Source organism: Odontesthes bonariensis, chromosome 17, assembly GCF_027942865.1.
Source record: "Odontesthes bonariensis isolate fOdoBon6 chromosome 17, fOdoBon6.hap1, whole genome shotgun sequence".
Classification (NCBI taxonomy): domain Eukaryota; kingdom Metazoa; phylum Chordata; class Actinopteri; order Atheriniformes; family Atherinopsidae; genus Odontesthes; species Odontesthes bonariensis.
Genome location: NC_134522.1, coordinates 3,697,258 through 3,718,014, shown reverse-complemented (window position 1 = coordinate 3,718,014; position 20,757 = coordinate 3,697,258). Strand labels below are relative to the sequence as shown.

Genomic DNA, 20,757 nt, shown 5'->3' with positions numbered 1-20,757 from the left:
ACACCAGTGTATAATAGAAAAATTTGGTAGTCAACCTTTAAAATGTTTAAAATATCAATGCTGTGTAGTAAGAGGCTAGCTAAAACGGTCCAAAAAAAGAGAGAAAAGATTTAAGAATAAGAAACACACCGTCGTTTAGCAGGTGCATTATAACATTTTAGTTAAAATTGACAGTAAAGGAAAATAATAATATGTGCAACAACATTCATAGTTTTTCTGTTATGGATGAACAAAATGGAGTGTGACAAAACGGACAACTCTAAGTACTAAAAGGAAACTTAAATGTTTGTTTAGAAGAGCAATATTAATGAAAATAGATGAAAAAAGTAACAAAGTCAAATAAAAGTAAAAACTTTAGAAATGCCGCGTTCGTGAAAATTAAATAAAAAAATAAATAAAATATCCAACTCTGATCTCATGAAACTATCACAGTTTGATTTGGTTCTTTCTTATTTATTTAATTGTCTCATTTTCCACTTTCAAAATTTGAATGAAGTATCCGGAAACTTTGGGAAGATTTCTATCTTGTTCCACTCGACATCTTTGGCTGGTTGACCCTGCCTGTCGGTGACGTCAGCCTCAAAGCCTACGACACAGGCTTCTGCGACTTGATTGGCTGTTTTAGCGTAATAGGCGGGAACTACTCTTTCTGACCGTCGCTGATTGGTCGTTACTCGTGTCACTCCGCCTTCTCCGTACATCCACAGGCTCGCAGGTTGATTCAGAGAGTGAAGCGGGGCACAGACTCGGTGTCGAAGAAGCAAACACCAGCGACTCAGATTTGATGCCCTTTTTTAATTTCTTTTACTGTGTTTTAAACAGTTTTTTTTTACTCGGTTTTGTTTTCTTACTTCGCGGCGTTTTTCGCCGGTTTACGGTCCGAGTCGGGTATCCTTGGCAACACAGTCAACTGTCCTGCGAAGTTTGGATCAAGTGTTCCACACCGTCCGCTGGAAATTAAACTGGATATTTAACCGTTGAACCAACGGAACCGAGTCCGGACCGAACTGTTCCGAAGTGTTCCGAGCTGTTCCCGCTCGCTTTCGGGATTTTTCGAACGTTTCGCGCAAACTGTTAAAAAGAAACGGGGACGGCGCGAGACAATAGTAGTGGTGTGAAAGGGAGAGCTCGTGCGGGAGGGGAGGGAATTCGATGCCTCGCGGGGCTTTGTTCTGGAGACGCAGCGCGAGCCTGAAGCGGATAATCGACTGATCGATCAGGGGAAATTGATGAATTGATGAGTGGCTGGTGAGCGGGCATCATGGACGTGACTCTGTCCGAGCTGCTGGCCTCCTTCATGGAGTCCCCGCTGGTGCTGTGGGTGAGTCTGCACCTCTGGCTGCTCTACTTTCCCTCCTCAGGTGCATTTGTTCACAAACTGTTGGCTGCTGGGTCCCATACCAACGTTTTCTATCAAGTTATGACCTTCTATAAGTTATGAAATATAATAATTCTATGTTTAAATCTAAAACTTTTCCTTTATTTGAGTTTGAAACTCCTGATTCAGCCTAAATTCTGTCTGACCTTTAACCCTTTGATGCGCAACATGGGTCAAAAGTGACCCAGCTGAGTTTTCATTTTCCATATCTTTGCAATAAATTAACTTAATCGTTCAATATTCAAGGTATTCCTCAATTAACTTGTTTTTAAATCATCGTGCATCCTTATTTTATTTTTTCCTTTCTTACTTTTTGAATAAAATCCCTTTTTGTATCACTACCCCTCTAATGACCCGCATTCATTTCCCAGGTCATTTCATGAGTTTCTCTTTGTTCTATTTTTTTTTTAAATCAATTTATTTTATGATCGAATATTCCAAGTATTCTTTAAATATCTTGTTTTTTGATCATTATTTTCATTTTTACATTCATACTTTATAAACAAAAGTAGTTTTTACATTACTGTGCATATGTTGCGCATCAAAGGGTTAAAGTAAATTTAAATGCACTTTATTTCTACAGCTCTTTACAGACAATCCTTTCGGTGTACCAAAGTGCTTTACAGCAGGTAATAAATAAAGAGAAGAAGAAGTAAAAACAAATGAAAACAATAAAAGAACAGTGAAAGCAATAAAATACAACAAAATCGATTAAGATAAAAGTGCCATCATACTACTGGGTATTATAAGCCATCCTAAATAAGCAGGTTTTTAGCCTTTATCTGAAGAGGCCCAGGTCAGAGTGTCCTGATCAGCAGTTCTGCAGCTTCCTGAAGCTCCTTCAGAGTTTCTCTTTGCACATTTTCTGCTTCTTCCCTCATCTTCAGTCCAGTCCTTGTACCTGAGCATCTTCAGAGGAATGTGTTTTTTCTTTGTTCAGCCTCTTAACTCTGAGCTATGAACCATTCAGGCAGGAAAAAGGCTCCTAACTCAAGGGATGAACCAGTGTTGTGTCCAACTTAGCAAAGAAGCCGTTTTAAACTGGATCTTTAGGCACTTTGTTCCCAGCAGCCTGTCACAGAGACACATCATTTGTTCCCATTTCTTTAGCTGCATCTGTGAAAAAAACCGGCTGAAAACTTGGCATATCTCAGCATGGTGTGCAGTGTGTCCTTAAAACATTTGAGGAAACTGGACAAGTGGAGGACAGAAGAAGAAGTGTCAGGCCTAAAGAACTATCTACAGCAGATGAACAGGATCTGAAAGTGATGTCCTTAAGAAAGAGGAAAACATCCAGCAAAGACCTGACACAGGAGCTGAGAGATGCATCTGGACCTTCAGCTGATCCATCTGCTGTTGGCCCAAGCCTCATCAGAAATGGGCTCCATGGAAGGGTGGCTGTCAGGAAGCCGTTCTTAAGGAAGGGAAACAGGGAGAAAAGGCTGAGCTGTGCCAAAGGACACAAGAAGTGGGCTGAAAATCAGTGGCAGCAGGTCTGATGGAGGGATGAATCCTCCCCAGAGCCCGGAGCTCAACATTACTGAAGCAGTGTGGGATCATGTTGGCAGAGAACGCAACAAAAGGCAGCCCACATCCAAAGAAGAGCTTTGGGATGTCCTTCAAGAAGCCTGGAGAACTATTCCTGAAGACTCCTTAAAGAAAGGACAGAAAGCTCGTCTGAGAGGGTTCAGGCTGTGCTGGAGGAGAAAGGAGCTCAGAGCAGATATTCACTTTAAAGCTGCTCAGAGCTGAACTAACTCTGGTTCTGCCTCAGATTCTGGGTTTATGTTCATGTTGGAACATGTTTCAGTGAATCTCTGCAGCCGTTACCATGGAAACATCTGCAGATATTCACTTTAAAGCTGCTCAGAACTGAACTAACTCTGGTTCTGCCTCAGATTCTGGGTTTATGTTCATGTTGGAACATGTTTCAGTGAATCTCTGAAACGGTTTCCTGGAAACATTTAAAGAAATGAGACCTGGATCAAGATTTATTAATTCCTGATTATTCTATTATTCATTTAAAATATTTGAGATTTTCACTTGGGTTGAAATGGAGCAGAATTGATCCCGCCAGGCTCAGAGAGCATGATGGGAAACGTCAGCCGTGGCTTCGTGTTACAGATCATTAAGCTGTCGTTAAATCACTGAAAATAACAAAGCCTCGAACATCAGACTGAACTATGGATGCATCCAGCTCAGGTCTGAGCTCTGACCGGCGGCCATCATGGCTGCCAGGCTGGCGTTCCAGTTTGGGAGTATTTTTCTGTGTTTCTGAGCCGAGCAGCTTTTTGTTCGTCTCCAACGAGCTGTCATCAGGTTATTAACCCTGTGGAGCTTCCTGTTTCCCAGTGACCTCACTTCCTGTTGACCCGACCGCTCACGCCACAAGTTTTCCCGTCTTTGTTGGACTTGGAGGAAGACATTAGGAAAGAAACTTTCACCCCCGCCTGTACGTTACAGCTGGTTTTACTCGCTTCTTGGCCGAGCCGTTTGGAAGCTCCGCCCAGCGCCTCCAGGTGCTCTCAGACCGGCGTTTCTCTGGCTGAATCTGCCCCCGGGGGGGCCAGAGAAGGCAGGTGGAACAGGAAGTGGTCGGGAGCTCGAGCCGAGCTGGACGCTAACGGAGTTTCCCGAGGTGAAGGTCGCCAAACTTCACCGGGAAACGCTGCTGGCGTCCAGCTCATCAGAAGCGAGGACACAAAGATGTCGTGTTCAGGGTGAGAGTCGGAGGAACCGGCAGCTGAACGCCGTTTTGTTCTGATGGAATTCACTCTGACAGATTAGGATCCGCCTTTAAACTCAGGTGAAGGTAAAGAGGAGCTCAGTGGTCGTCTTTGTGAGAGGCGTTTGACCGCTCAGAGCCACCGTAGACGTTGTTCGGGCTCATTTCTGCGGGATAACTCCGCCGCCCTTTTATCAGCCTGTGGAACTGGACGGCATCTTTTCTATTTCTGCTCAGAACCAGACGATCATCAGTAGGGATGGGAATTGATAATTGATTTTTACGATTCCAATTCCATTTTCGATTCTGCTTAACGATTCGGTTCTTTATCGGTTCCCTTATCGATTCTGATTTGGAGAAAAAGGACAACAAACCGGTCGATTAGCATCAACTTTGTTTAGTTTAGCAGTAACACGAGTCATGACCTCACAAACCCAACAGCGGTGAGGTCCACATTGGTCTATCCTGGCCTGGGTAATTTAACTCTTCCTGCTCTGGTGAAAGGAGAAGCTGGAGGTAGAGGTGAACTGGGGGTAGCACCACCAGCCTCTGGCTCTGAGCCAGTCAGGCTCTGTCTCTCATGATTTCATCTAAATGTAATGCCTGAGAAGTAGGGGTGGGACGATATGCTTTGGTCACGATTCGATTGTATCACGATTCTTGATAATTGCGATTCTACAAGTATTGCGATTCGATATAAATCAGTAATTGCAATTTTCTTCCTCCTTAAAAAAACAATCAAGTTGAATCATACACTTCTAGAATGAATGTCATTCCCATAAACAATGCACATCAGTCTGTGTCAGTCAGTCCAGCAGCTGACATTTATTTCGACTGAGACAAAAAGAGGCATTTTTTAAAGTTTACAGTTACAAAATGAATTGAAATGTCCACACAGCACAAATGTGGGGTGGTTTTAACATAACTTAATGTGATGAATTGATGAATCTTATCTGGACACGGATATGATGTAATATAATCGATAAAGCTTCCCTTGGCATAGCAAATGTGTTTAGCATAAACGGTATTCAGATTACAATTCTGCTGCCATAATGCTGGACAGGACAAGGGTAAAAAATAAATAAATAAATCGATTCAGGGGAGAAAAATCGATTTTTAAAATCATCCCCCCAAAAAAATCGCGATATGTACATGAATCGATTTTTTTTTTCGCCCACCCCTACTGAGAAGGCATTCATTTAACCTTAACCGTTACTAACAGCAGCTGTTACAATGAGGCAAATGGCGCTAACATGATAGGCAGTGTTAGTTAGTTAGTTACCGGCAGTGTTAGCCGAGGACATGCTAACGTTGCTAACGCTGCTGGGTTCAGATTCACCAACGTTAGTCATTCATTCATAGTTACTGCATGTTGGTAGTATTTCCTCCCTTTGGTGGATTATTCACTTTGCAAGTTGCCCTGTTGTCGTCTTTTTTAGGGATGTGTAACCAAACTGTCAAGCGTTTGTACCGCTTGGGCGCCATGTTTACTGTTGGCTGCTGGCTGCGCTGGACTCGCCACGCAACATTGCGTGGTGACGTCATTCGCGCCCACTGGAATCGATAAGGGAATCGTTTGCAAATTGGCCAAATGATTCCAAGGAATTGAAACGCTGGGAACCGGTTCTCGATTCCCATCCCTAATCATCGACCCTGCTGGACGACGCTTAAGACTCATAAAACACGTCGGAGTCGGTGTGCAGCGATTTCTGTTGGATCGGGGATTAAAGATTCGTGGTCATGGAGACGCAACAGCCTGGTTGGATGATCACTGATGCCCGATGCCCGAAATAAAAGCTGCTGGTCAGATGTTTGGGATCTCGTAAGCTTCACTTTAAAGCTTCCATCTGAAAGAACCTTCAGCAGCTGAAATAAATTCCTCTGCCCGGATTTAATGGAGGGTCCTTTTTCCTGGTTCTGGTTCTGGTGATTTCCATCCTGATTAAAGTCCAAACGAACCAAACATGGAACAATGGAAGCTGAAAGCTGCGTAAAGTCTTTATTTTTGGTCCGTTCCTCTGTTTTTAAACGTTAAGAATACGATGTTTCAACGATATTTTAGTAAGGTTTTAGTAAGGCTTTCATTTAACCTGTCGCTTAACAGATGGTTTCCTCCTCATTCTGAAAGCAGCTTCAGGTCTTCTGTTGCAGTTCTAAGAACTATAAAAACCAGGGCTGGGCAACGATTAAAATGTTTAATCTAATTAATCACATGATTTCCCTGATTAATCATGATTAATCGCATTTTAACGCAGAATCCAAAAATGAATCCAAAAGTAGTGTATAGCTTTTAGCATTTAGCTTTATTTTAAATGTACTGCCATATGAATGAAAGTGCCATAACATTTGTTGTGCAAACACACTTTTAACATCAGCATCTTTCTGTAGTTTTTATGTAGAAGCCTCGCTCCACTGTCTGTTTCCTTGAATGACTTGCTGCTATCAGTTGTGTGTTTTGCCTTTAAGTGATATTTTAGACTGGAACTACTACGCTGAGAAGACAATTCAACTTGGCAGAGTTTACAGATGACTTTGGTTCTGTCGACTCCGCCGTCTGGAAGAACTTTAACATGAAAATGGCCGAGTAAAAGTTCCGTACCCTTCTCCATGTTTGGTGGATCCGCCGATTACTTTCTTTTCCTGTTCCACAGCAGACAGCAGCAGACTTTTACAAAATAAAAGCCTGTGAGCAGCAGACTTTTACAAAATAAAAGCCTGTGAGCAACAGACTTTTACAAAATAAAAGCCTGTGAGCAACAGACTTTTACAAAATAAAAGCCTGTGAGCAGCAGACTTTTACAAAATAAAAGCCTGTGAGCAGCAGACTTTTACAAAATAAAAGCCTGTGAGCAACAGACTTTTACAATAATAAAATAAATAATAAAACAGGGGTGGCGCCCCATGTACAGAGGCTATAGTCCTCGCTGCAGCTGGCCCCGGTTCGAGTTCCGCATCGGACGGCCCTGTGCTGCGTGTCGTTCCCCCTCTTTCGGCCCCCTGCTTCCTGTCTCTCTGAACTTTCCATTAAAGGCACAAAAGCCCCCAAAAAATAAAAACATTTTTATTAAAAAATAAAAAATACTGAAACCTTCGTTAATGATTAAAAATGTATTTATTATTATATTATAATTATATAATTTTATTATAATTATTATTATAATGATGAAGTAATTTTTTTTTAAAAAAGAAAAAATGCGTTAATTCACGATAAAATATTAATCTGCGTTAAATAATTAACGGGTTAACGCGATAATAGCGAGTTAACTCGCCCAGCCCTAATAAAAAAATTTCAGAAGCTCTTAAAGAACGCGGGTACTTCAGGTCCAAACGTATCTTTAGACTTTTCTCCTTGCAGGAGCTGGAAGGTGGAGGTCCAGCTGGTCTTTATGAACCTTTAAACCCAAACAGATTAAAGACGACTGCTGTGAAACCTGTGCTTCAGTGTCTCTGTGACGTTTCAGCGTCTCGTGTCTTTGTCTCCAGGTGCGGACGTTGGGCCCGTTGGGGTCATGTGACGCCGTGGGCTCAGAGGAGCGGGTCAGCATGTTCATGGAGCTGGTGGACGGCGTCTTCCTGCACAAGATCATGACACACATGTAGGTGGCAGCGCTCAGGGTTTCGTTTTAAAAAGCTCTGCGGTGCGTTTGTGCATCTGGACCGGGTAAATGGAGGGTATGAGAGTTACTCCAGTTTCCTGTGTGCGCCTCTCAAAATGTGTCTGCGTGACCACATCCTGACTCGCTGGTTTCAGGTCGTCACTGCCAGATGTGCCGCTGAAGATGGCGGTAAGACACGCTGCATCATTCACAGCCTCAGACCGTCACGGTCGTCATAACGATGATTCACAACGGGCTCGGTGCACGTTTAGATGCTTCTGAAACCGAACATCAACTGTCTGAATGCAGCATGAAAACCTCCAAAAGAAGAGTTCACGTCGGATAAAAGCATCTTTGACCTTAAATTTCTGCTTTATGTTTTGTTATTATTATGTTATTATTATTTTAAAACATTTAAACGTATTCTGCCCACAATTGGACACAATATTCTGACAAAATACCTGTTGGTTTAAGCCCTGTTTTTAAATTTCTTTATTAATGGTCTGTTTTGGGGGTGGAGTCTTAGCGAGAGCTTAACCCCGCCCTTTTGGTGACATCACCAGCTAATAGCGTAGCTGTAAGCTAGCAGCAGATGCTAGCAAACAAAGCTTTCTCATCAACAGTGATGGACCAAGCCGGAGATGTACACAGCGTAACTCGTAGTAGTGCATGTGTACCGTTAATTACTGCGTTTAAACACTTTGGATATATTAACCTCATTAAACAGTTGTACTGGGAGACCTACATCTTTATCAGAAACATGCCGATAATGTAACGTTAGCACAGCGAGAGTGAGGAGAGGACCGGTGTTGTGTTGGAAACACACCTTATCCACACAGCTGCAGGTTGATGAGTTACAGAACGGAACCGTTCAGCTAGAACAGTGTTTCCTAACCCTGGTCCTCAAGGCACACTGCCCTGCATGTTTTCCATGTTTACCTGCTCCAGCACACCTGATTCAAATAATTGGGTCAGGTCTTAAAGCTCTCCAGAAGGCTGAAGACAACCCATTCATTTGAACCAGGTGTGCTGGAGCAGGGAAACATGGAAAACATGCAGGGCAGTGTGCCTTGAGGACCAGGGTGTACGTCAGCTTCATTAGCTAAGCTGTTAGCGTTAGCTGCTGCTAAAGGAGAAAATAACAGCAATAACTCCTCAGAAGTTGGTGTACGTCACCTTCATTAGCTAAGCTGTTAGCGTTAGCTGCTGCTAAAGGAGAAAATAACAGCAATAACTCCTTAGAAGTTGGTGTACGTCACCTTCATTAGCTAAGCTGTTAGCGTTAGCTGCTGCTAAAGGAGAAAATAACAGCAATAACTCCTTAGAAGCTGGTGTACGTCACCTTCATTAGCTTAGCTGTTAGCGTTAGCTGCTGCTAAAGGAGAAAATAACAGCAATAACTCCTTAGAAGCTGGTGTACGTCACCTTCATTAGCTAAGCTGTTAGCGTTAGCTGCTGCTAAAGGAGAAAATAACAGCAATAACTCCTCAGAAGTTGGTGTACGTCACCTTCATTAGCTAAGCTGTTAGCGTTAGCTGCTGCTAAAGGAGAAAATAACTGCAATAACTCCTTAGAAGCTGGTGTACGTCACCTTCATCAGCTAAGCTGTTAGCGTTAGCTGCTGCTAAAGGAGAAAATAACAGCAATAACTCCTTAGAAGCTGGTGTACGTCACCTTCATTAGCTAAGCTGTTAGCGTTAGCTGCTGCTAAAGGAGAAAATAACAGCAATAACTCCTTAGAAGCTGGTGTACGTCACCTTCATTAGCTTAGCTGTTAGTGTTAGCTGCTGCTAAAGGAGAAAATAACAGCAATAACTCCTTAGAAGCTGGTGTACGTCACCTTCATTAGCTTAGCTGTTAGTGTTAGCTGCTGCTAAAGGAGAAAATAACAGCAATAATACGAACGGCTCGTTAGATGAGGAACTAAATAAATACCAGGGTTGTGTTTTACACCTGCTGGTGACCTCAGACGCCCTGATATCTGCTCCCAGGAACAGGAAGAAGGAGTTTTACACAATATGTCACCTTTAACCTTCTCAGAGCGACTGTACTCACACAGACGTCGGGGTCGGTACCCCAACACCTAACTTACCTGCAGTATTTCAACCCAAAGTCACGATGCTTTCCTGAACCTGACTAAACGCCAACATAAAAGAAAATAAAAGTATGACGGTAAACATTTCAAATTCAGCCTTTACATCCGATTCTCTAACATGAATTTGGCTGTAAATCAGATTCCAAAAACACAAAGATGCTCAAATTGGTTGTTTTTTGGGGGGATTTATTGACAGTAAAGGTGACATTTTACAAGTTTTATAAATGTTAACTATCAGGAAACAACTTGAACCTGAATCCTCTCAGTCCAGACAGGCCTGTGCCCCCCCCCCCCCCCCATGTGACACATGTTCATATCTGAGTTATTGTTTCTGGTTATTGTCTGCAGAAACAATGATAATCGGCCTTTTGTTCTCCGCCCTCCGACTGTGGGGGTGATTAGGAGCTGCAGGGGGTTCATGGGAAAGTGGGTTACAGCGGAGGGTGGGGGGGCTCGGGATGGAAGAGCCGTGAGGAATATTAAAGGAAAGCCTCTCAGAGACTGTTGGTGAAGCCGTCAGTCAGACTCAGTCGGCCGGTAAATCGCTCATTATTCCCTCCGACCTCTGAGCTGAAACCTGCCGAGTCAGCTGACCCGTTTCTGCTTCCTGTCTGCAGACACGTTCGAGGCTTCGCTCAAACTTACTGCAGATCCGCCCACGAACAAAAAAGGGCTCGTCACGGATCCCTCATCCAGCTTTCCCGATTCTCAGGGTCTGAAACGTGTTCCCTTTTCCAAAAGTCTCCAAGGACAAGGAGCCACTTTTCTTCTGAGAATGAAGGAATAAAAGTTACAGAGCGCCAACATGTTGGTACCCAACAGAAAAAGCAGGCCAAGGATCACAGATGATGGATTAGTGTCGATGCCAACTTTGGAAAAACTTTCAAAACTCATTCAGACACATTATGTGAAAGAAAAGCATCCGTTCAGGCTTTTTCTGACGTGATTCTGATTCATCCGAGTCACTTTTATTGCACCGTTGCCTCAAAATGTGAGAGTTCAGATGTGTCCTGCAGAGTCGCCTCTACATAAAAATGTCTTCATCAGATTTCATCGAACAAACTGGATGTTTTTGTTCTGATGAGGATGAAATCAGACACAAAGTCTCTGAGAGCTTTAGGCGGAAAGTTTCCTCCAAACTTTGAGTCACGTGGAGGCCTCGGATGTTAAACGGCTCCGGCGTCAAACTGACGTCATGACAGTCGCTGTAGGTCATCCGGACAGCGACTGCACCCCCCCCCCCTTCACATGCTAATCAGTCTGGCAGCGTTCGGGACGTCAGAATAAATCCTCCTGCGGCACAATAGTTACCCCAGAACCTTAGTGTGTGTGTGTGTGTGTGTGTGTGTATGAGACGCTCTTTGTCCTGAATCACTGAAACCTCCTACGGTGTCTGTGTGTGTTTCCATAGCGACCCGAGCCCCACCAATCAGAGGCTGAACAAGAACGTGAGCAACGACGTGTCGCTGCGTCTTCACAACCTCACCGTCCTGACCCGACACATCAGGACGTACTACCAGGTACGTGCACACACACACACACACACACACACACACACACACATTAATTATTACCCGCGGCAGCCAATAGGTGATCAATACAAGCAGGAAGTAAAACAGCAGGGTCACAGAGCTGGAACAATAAGTTTGTTTTTAGTTACAACTATTTAATGGAAATATATTCAGGTTTAAAGTGTCACACACGCTGTTTAAGGTGGAATTCAAAGATATTTATCAGTTTTTTTTTTGTTTGTTTTTTTTATTTGAGAGAATGAGTTAAAGTTATTCAACATACATATATTTCTTATTTTCTTCCCCCCATCCCACCATGCTGCCTATACAAAAAAAAAGCTGAATAATAAAAATAAATATAGTGAGTGAAAAGTACACCCCAAATGTTACACTAGAAAAAAGTTAGACATGAAAATATACAAGATTAAAATAATAAAAAAGACAATAATGATACAAAATAATAGAAAATAAAATAAAGAAAAAGTGGATATTCAGGACAGTACCACAGTATTTGCTTTCTTTAATTGTCACTGCACAGGTCTTCTGAGGTCTCTGAGTCTTCTTTCCCGTTTACTTTTCGATATTTATCAGTTTAAGGCGGTAAAAGTGATGACGGTTCGGGGCCTCGGACAGTTTTTAAGTTGTTGGCCGGCAGCTTAAGTCCTGCACGTGTGAGAGTGCACACACAGCGTGTCTTTGTATAAATCTGAGATCAGCAGCTGAGATCAGTCGATGTGAGCTGCAGTCATATCCTGCCGACACTTCCTCTGACACGTCGAAGAAGTTTGTTCTGAAAACTGTGTTGGAGTTGAAGTCTGTTCAGGAGGAGGCCGACAGTTTATCATGTTAAACAAACCACTTATTTTCCTAATCATCTGGCGTTTAATTTGCATCTTTGGACCAAAGGGATCCAGTGATCCAACCACGGTTTATTGGATGGAGGAGGTCGTGGAAACGAGCGACTGAAATGAGTTTCCTTTAGAGGGGGGCGGGGCTCAGCCTTAGAGATAGGGGGAGGAGCTCCACCATCTTTAAAATCCGAGAACCATGAGGTGCCCCTTCGTTTCCATCCATTTGTGGTATCTTTGGGGCTCTTTTCTGAAGCTGATCAATGAGGAAGAAATGATCACAGACGGGGTGTCTTAAAATCGGTTAGCATCAGTTAGCATCCGTTAGAATCGGTTAGCATCAGTTAGCATCAGTTAGTATTGGTTAGCATCAGTTAGAATCAGTTAGTATTGGTTAGCATCAGTTAGCATCGGTTAGTATCGTTTAGCATCAGTTAGCATCGGTTAGCATCAGTTCGTATCAGTTAGCATCGGTTAGAATCAGTTAGTATTGGTTAGCATCAATTAGCATCGGTTAGTATCAGTTAGTATCGGTTAGCATCAGTTAGTATTGGTTAGCATCAGTTCGTATCAGCATCAGTTAGAATCAGAATCGGTTAGCATCAGTTAGTATTGGTTAGCATCAGTTAGCATCGGTTAGTATCGTTTAGCATCAGTTAGCATCGGTTAGTATCGTTTAGCATCAGTTAGCATCGGTTAGCATCAGTTAGCATCAGTTAGTATTGGTTAGCATCAGTTCGTATCAGCATCGGTTAGAATCAGTTAGTATCGGTTAGCATCAGTTAGCATCAGTTAGTATTGGTTAGCATCAGTTAGCATCGGTTAGTATCGTTTAGCATCAGTTAGTATTGGTCAGCATCAGTTCGTATCAGCATCGGTTAGAATCAGTTAGTATCGTTTAGCATCAGTTAGCATCAGTTAGTATTGGTTAGCATCAGTTAGCATCGGTTAGTATCGTTAGCATCAGTTAGTATCGGTTAGCATCAGTTAGCATCAGTTAGTATTGGTTAGCATCAGTTAGCATCGGTTAGTATCGTTTAGCATCAGTTAGTATTGGTTAGCATCAGTTCGTATCAGCATCGGTTAGAATCAGTTAGTATCGGTTAGAATCAGTTAGTATCGGTTAGCATCAGTTAGTATTGGTTAGCATCAGGTAGCATCGGTTAGTATCGTTTAGCATCAGTTAGTATCGGTTAGCATCAGTTAGCATCAGTTAGTATTGGTTAACATCAGTTCGTATCAGCATCGGTTAGAATCAGTTAGCATCGGTTAGTATCGTTTAGCATCAGTTAGCATCGGTTAGCATCAGTTCGTATCAGTTAGCATCGGTTACCATCAGTTAGCATCGGTTAGAATCAGTTAGTATTGGTTAACATCAGTTAGCATCGGTTACCATGAGTTAGCATCGGTTAGCATCAGTTAGCATCGGTTAGTATCGGTTAGCATCAGTTCGTATCGGTTACCATCGGTTAGTATCAGTTAGTTCGGTTAGCATCAGTTAGCATTGGTATTATCAGTTAGTATCGGTTAGCGTCGGTTAGTGTCGGTTACCATCAGTTAGCATCGGTTAGTATCAGTTAGCGTCGGTTAGTGTCGGTTAGCATCAGTTAGCATTGGTTAGTGTCGGTTAGCATCAGTTAGCATTGGTTAGCATCCTGCTTTAACTGAACTGTCCAAACTGATGAAGAAAATGGTTGAAACGAATCGTCCTCTTTGTTTTCCTGCTCTTTTGTCGTCTGTCAGACAGACGTCTGAGGCCACATCTGTTCCTGACTGTGATGTGGGTCATCTGGGCAGCATCAGGTTAATCTGTCCATGATGGTTAATCTCACACACACACACACACACACACACACACACACTTTTTCTAACCTTGCCTCTCTGAGTCGTGGATCAGCTGCAGAAACCAAACACACACCTCCAGCTGTCCATACGGGCGTTGGCTTTCTCCTAATTAGATGAAGTCCCAGCAGGCGCTCGAGCTGAATCCTCCCCAGCGACCGTGGGGGGGGGCGGGGGCGTCCACGTCTATTTGTAACCTCACATCACAGCCTCTGAAAGCTGCTCATCCGTCCAAGTGTCGGGGGGACTTATCGGCAAACTGATCCGTTATTAAAAACGGTGTTTTTGGCTGTTTGTCTCACAAAAGAAGGAAAACTCTGATAACCTGTGAGAGGTTTGGCTGCAGCCTTCATCCAGATAAAGTTCTGTTGAAGCCTTCTTTCAGCTGAATTAAACGCAGAACTATGCAGGCAGCTAACCTGCTTTGACATGAATAAAACAAGGAGGAGCAGCAGCATATAAAGAACAGTTTGGAGGGAATATAATTAACTATTCTTTGTGATTTCATCTCCTTCTGGCACCTGAACACCAAACGCACCCATTTCAGCTCAATCATCTGTTTCTGAACAACAGAAGCTGAGTTTATCGTCCGTCGTTACGTTTGTCCCGGCAGAATTAAACGCTTTCTCCATCACAGCTGACGGAAACCACAGCCAAAGAAACGTTAAAACTTTTTGTTCCAGATGAAAAGATGAATCGCAACAAAAACGACGATTCCTCACCGATTAAAAGTGAGTGATGATCACTTTAAATGTTAGTGATGCCCAGCGTCCAGTCCATCAAACTGGGAAACATGTCCTGCTTCCTTTAGATACCAGTAAGACAGATGTTTCTGTGATTTTAAGTCATTTTGTGCTCTAATTGTCCTAAAATTACAGCCTCTTTCTAACATTATTTACATAAAAAAGTGTTTCTTAGATGAGAATTCATTCTTTTATCCTGACATGCCATCAGGGGGTGAAACTGGATCCATTAAAAAACAAAGTTTAAGATGAGTTTCTGACAAATTATCTACAAACTTATAACTTTTAAAGCTCCTGCAGATGAGGCTGCACGATTCTGCCCTTTTTTTAACAAGTTTCCACAGTTTTCTGAGGTCTTATTGACATGTTTCAGACAGGCTTTGGTCATAAAACCTGCTGGTTTAAGCTCAGCGGCTCTCAGTTTTCAGGCTGGACACTTTCAGTGCTCAACACAGCAGAACATCTCCACCAGAAGCTGGCTTCATCCGCCCAGCAGGGTGGATGTGAGTGGGCGGGGCTTAGCAGAGGTGGAGAGACTTCCAGACCACTTAGAAATACCAGGGTTGTGTTTTTGGGGAGTTTTTACACCTGCTGGTGACCTCAAACACCCTGATATCTGCTCCCAGGAACAGGAAGAAGGAGTTTTTACACAATTAAAGTCATACCAGCTGATTTTAAAACCCTGAAGTGTTCATGCAGTCGGTTCAGCTGCAGCCACTCGGGGAAACTCTCGTGTTCAGGGCGTTGGAACTGGATTTATGTTACCTGATGAGTTCAGCAGTTTCGCACACAGAGGAGTAAACGTCATCGTATTACAACCGTTTCCATGGGTCTGTTCCCCTCTGAAACACAAGCATTTCTCCTGTTGTAAAGAGTCTGAGACGGAAACGTGTCCTGACCTGAAGTAAACAAACAAACTGGGTCTGTCGGCTCCCTTCTGGACCGATTCGGGTCTTTTTTTTTTAAACCTTTAAACGAGCGCTCTGAACACTGAAACTCAGGAAAACTCAGATTTTATTGTTGTTCCGTAACTTAAGCAGCTCTCGCCTCTCACGCTCCCCTCCTCACCCCTTTCTCCTCTCTTTTCACCCCTCCTTGGTTACCACGGGAGCTGCAGAACAAAGCCCCCCCCCGCCTGTATGGGATGTTTTGAACTCCGTATCCTCTGTCCTACTTTCTGCACACACACACTCCGACGGGCTGGGCCGTGCGTAATGCCTGAGCGTGTTTTTACTGTGGTCAATCGCTGGTTTATTGCCCCCTGCTAACTGCTGTTAGAGGGGTGAGGCTGGAGGTTAACACAGAGCGGTTCAGATTTTTATCTGACGGGTTTCCACAGCCCAAAAACACAGAAAACAGCTTTTACCTCGTCTTTAACCGGGTAAAAACAATATATTTATTCTATTTTATTTAAAATATATTCACATTTTTAAAACTTTCAGATAATCTACTTTTGGAAAAAAATGATATTTATTCTATTTTATTTCAAATATGTTCACATTTTTAAAACTTTCAGACAATCTATTATTGGAAAAAAAAAAAAAAAAATTCTATTTTATTTCAAATATTTTCACATTTTTAATACAAACAAAACTTTAAGATAATCTACTATTGCAAAAAATATGTGTTTATTCTTCTTTATTTTGAATATATTCACATTTTTAAAACAAACTAAACTTTAAGATAATCGACTATTGGAAAAAAATATGTATTTATTTTTTATTTAGAATATTTTCACATTTTTAATACAAAACTTTAAAATAATCTACTAGTGAAAAAAAAAATATTTATTCTATTTTATTTAAAATATATTCACATTTTTAAAACTTTAACATAATCTGCTATTGGAAAAAATATACTTTAATTTAAAACTTTTATTTATTTCCATTTTTCTACATTTTAAAGTCATATTCTGAAAGTATATTTTAATACACTGAAGTTTAAATTTTAAGGGCCCTTTTTGCACTTCTCTCTGATCCGATCCCCCGTCCGGAGCGTGCACGAGGCGAAAAAAACCTCCCTTTTCTCGGGTGAAAGGGCTGTTAAAACTCACCTTACTGAGAGAGATGCAGTCAGCAAGCAGCTGGTAAACACACTGGAGGCTTTAACAGCTAAAAAGTGGATAATCCTGTCAGGATCTGGGCCGTAATGCTGATCTGGAACCGCTTTTTGTGTGAAAAATCAGCGGTTTGTGAACAGGACTGAGAAGGTGCTGATGGTTAAAGGTGTTAACTTCCCTTTATTTGTGCTGTTCTGCCTCTTTATGTGTCAGAATTTGGCCAAACATCCGTCTGTCCCAGCGTTTAACTGGTTGTTTTTTTAATAACCGGCCATAAAATCTGATTTTACTTCAACTACAGCTTCACTTAAGTAGTTAAAAACAACTTTAAGTTGAATTAAAACCATCATCCATGTGTAGTTTCAGCCCCTTCGTGCGATGTTGGGTTGTAAGAAGCAGCTAAAGTCAGATCTCCTGTTGGCTGCCATCGTTTTATTGATCCGGGATTAGAAATGTGAGCCCACTGTGTTACTGGGCCATGGATTTAGGCCTTTGTGTGAACGGGTGTGTGTAAATGGGTCGGTGTAGCAGGCTGTATTGATCCGTGTCAGTTTGAAGCGTTTGATCCTGCTGGCGATGCGGCTGCAGCAGATTATCTATCGACACGAGCCGCCACTGACGAACAAACTCAAAGGTTTTTCACTCAGTAACACATCTTCGCATTCCACGTGTGGTGTGAAACATACCGAAGATGGATGGGAGAAGCTGAAAATTCCTCTTTTCTACACGATTTGCTTCTTCTTCACAAGCTCCAGGAGGACAGCTGTTTGCTTTGGAAGGTTTTAAACGGATCCTCAGGTCTGAAATCAGACCAAAACGTTGCCAAATGTCTGGCAGTTATCGATGAAAATGAATAGTTTTTGTGCTTTGGAGAGATGGAAATTGGGTGTAAATGTGACTCGGTGCAGTGGAAACATGTTGAGGGGATAAATGATGACGTACAGAAATCACATTACTGTTGGCGGAACTCCAGAGGGGTTAAGTATCAGTGTTTCGATCCCTGGTTTCCCCGATCTGAATGTGCAAGTATCCTCAGGCGGACATTTCCCCTGATGTGTTCATCGGTGTGCGATGCAGATAAAGCACCACACAGGCTGAAAACACATACTACAGACCTCTGAAGGGTCAACAAGGCGGGGAAAGGGCTGTAAATGTAGTCCACTGTGTCTCCAGGCTTCCCATCTTCAACATCATCATGTTGTTCTTCTTCTTCATGGCTGAAACTGGGGCTGTGTTCGAAACCGCATACTTCTCCTCCTACTTATACTAACTTTTTGAGTTAGTATGTGAGTTTGAGTAAGCAGAAGTTCCCGGATGCAGACTAGATTCTCTGAAATGTTGGGTATGCATCATGAGGTTACTACTCATACTCAAACTACCCAAGATGCAATGTAACGTGACGTCGCCGATCGTCATTTCCTGTCAAAACGTCAGTTTCAAGCTAGCTACAACGAGGGTAGGTTCACTTCCTGTTTTCAAAACAAAAGCACCAATTGTATGGTAATGGCTTTCCCTATGATAAAAGGCAACGGGTATTTTATTTTGTGAAAATAACAGGAAGTGCGTTGCTCACTGCGGCTAGCTTTAGTAGCGCCGAATTCATGGGAACAAAATTGTAAACAGCCGGTATTTTGTCAGGTTTTCAACACGTTGGGGATCTAAACGACTACTTTCTCACCTGAAAATGTTTCAAATGTTGCTAAAGTTTACAGAGTTTAGAGCTTAAGAGAAATCAGCTTCAGGCCGGCTGATCAAGAGGGAGGGTTGTGTGCACTAAATGGTTGTGTGCTGCGGGGCTATGGCTGTAGGCAAACTAGGCTACAGTGTATCTATGTTTCCTTGTTCAGCATATATTGTATGTTTCTTGTGTGTTCCCTCTGTGGTACCTAAGTCGTGTCTAAGTCTTGTTCGTTCATTGTAAATCACACCTTCTCATGCCCACGCAAAATTTCTCTCCTGTAGAGACAATAAAGGCGAATCTTATCTTATCTTAGCGAAATGCATTGTGGGTAAACGCTCTGCATACTGTCTGATCGATGAGTATGCAGCATGGAAGTATGCAGTATGTAGTATGCAGTATGTACTGTGCAGTATGTAGTATGCAGTATGTACTGTGCAGTATGTAGTATGCAGTATGTACTGTGCAGTATGTAGTATGCAGTATGTACTGTGCAGTATGTAGTGTGCAGTATGTACTGTGCAGTATGTACTGTGCAGTATGTACTGTGCAGTATGTAGTGTGCAGTATGTACTGTGCAGTATGTAGTGTGCAGTATGTAGTATGCAGTATGTACTATGTAGTATGCAGTATGTGGTTTCGAACACAGCCTGCGTGTGTGTGCTGTGGGGAAGTGCACGTCGTCAGGGGAGGGCTGGCTGCACGTGCACGTGAACCAAATGGAAACACACCTTCAGACGGCTCAAACCTTAGAGACCAGGGTCAGGTTTTAATGAGACGCTCACCTGCCGTGGTGATGTGAAAATGTCACGTGCACGCCGTCTTCTTCTGTCATTGGACAGCCGAGTCCGAGTGAACTGAGACGTGAAACAGAGGGGCTCAGATGGAGAAACTGTGGTCAGAGTGAACAAACCCTCGTTGTTTGGCTGCTACACGGCGTTTCCTCTGATAGAATCTTTGACGCCGGCTTATTGGACGGCGGTTAGCGGTTGTCACCGGTCAGCAAACCAAAAAGCTTCCAGGCTGCTCTGAAGACATCTGGTAGCCAGCCCTCATGTTTTATTCACAGCGTACAGCGTGGGGCTATCACGTTGCCTCTTTGTGAGCGGGCCGCAGTAACCGCATCTGCGAGCGCTCGGCTGTGACGGCGGTAAGTCGACGCCGCGCGCTAAGTGGCCTGGCTGCCAGGTGAGCGCCTCGTTAAAACCTGACCCTGGTCTCATCAAAGGTTTCAGCCGTCTGAAGGTGTGTTTCCATTCGGTTTAATGAAGTCACGAGCACTGCCGTCTGTGTGTGTGTGCACGTGCAGCCAGCCCTCCCCTGACGATGTGCACTTCATCACAGCACACACACACAGGCTGTGTTCGAAACCGCATACAACATACTACATACTGCATCGATCAGACAGTATGCAGAGCGTTTACCCACAATGCATTTCGCTCCTGCCCGAGCCGAAATCAGCCGGCCTGAAGCTGATTTCTCTTAAGCTCTAAACTCTGTAAACTTTAGCAACATTTGAAACATTTTTCATAAAATAAAATACCCGTTGCCTTTTATCATAGGGAAAGCCATTACCATACAATTGGTGCTTTTGTTTTGAAAACAGGAAGTGAACCTACCCTCGTTGTAGCTAGCTTGAAACTGCCGTTTTGACAGGAAATGACGATCGGCGACGTCACGTTACGTTGCATCTTGGGTAGTTTGAGTATGAGTAGTAACCTCATGATGCATACCCAACATTTCAGAGAATCTAGTATGCATCCGGGAACTTCTGCTTACTCAAACTCGCATACTAACTCAGAAAGTTTAGCCTAGCAAGCCAGACCCGTACAGCAAAAAGCTGTACAGGGGTCTAGTGCAGCTGGATAGCAGTGTGGGCGGAATAAACGGTTCTCTGTTAAGTTGCCTCTGCACTCAACAATAGGATGGCGCAACAACCAATCAGAGCGATGAAGAAGGATTACGTAGTCAGTGCAACGGAAAGAAAACTGTATATTTAAATCTTCTAGAGTCGCTGCCAAAGCCAACTCGAAAGACTGTTGGCTGGGCGCAGCCATTGTTTAGCTCTCTCTGGAACTACACACTGAAACGTCGCACCTCTGTCGTCACTAGGTAGCCCGGCCTCCGACCCCGCTCCTCACGGTTTGATTGGCTCGATTAAGTTTAGATTTTCAGCCTCGCAAAATGACCACAACTGACTAGACTCACCCGGGAGCAAATTCAATTTGCGGTCGCTAGGGGCGTCTAGATTTCTAGGCTACAAAAAGTTAGTATGAGTAGTA

The 20,757-nt window shown here is 43.1% G+C and overlaps 1 protein-coding gene across 3 annotated transcripts in view; it reads left to right on the top strand.

Annotated features, from left to right (window-relative positions):
• The first annotated feature begins 707 nt into the window (after positions 1-707).
• Positions 708-20,757, top strand: part of ccdc88c (coiled-coil domain containing 88C) — a 68,224-nt gene continuing 48,174 nt past the window's right edge. For all 3 annotated transcript variants that reach the window (XM_075448960.1, XM_075448959.1, XM_075448961.1), the window contains exons 1-3: positions 708-1,321; positions 7,587-7,699; positions 11,206-11,314. In XM_075448960.1, coding sequence (XP_075305075.1) covers positions 1,262-1,321; positions 7,587-7,699; positions 11,206-11,314 — 282 coding nt within the window. In that variant the 5' untranslated portion in view covers positions 708-1,261. The remainder of the gene's footprint in view (positions 1,322-7,586; positions 7,700-11,205; positions 11,315-20,757) is intronic.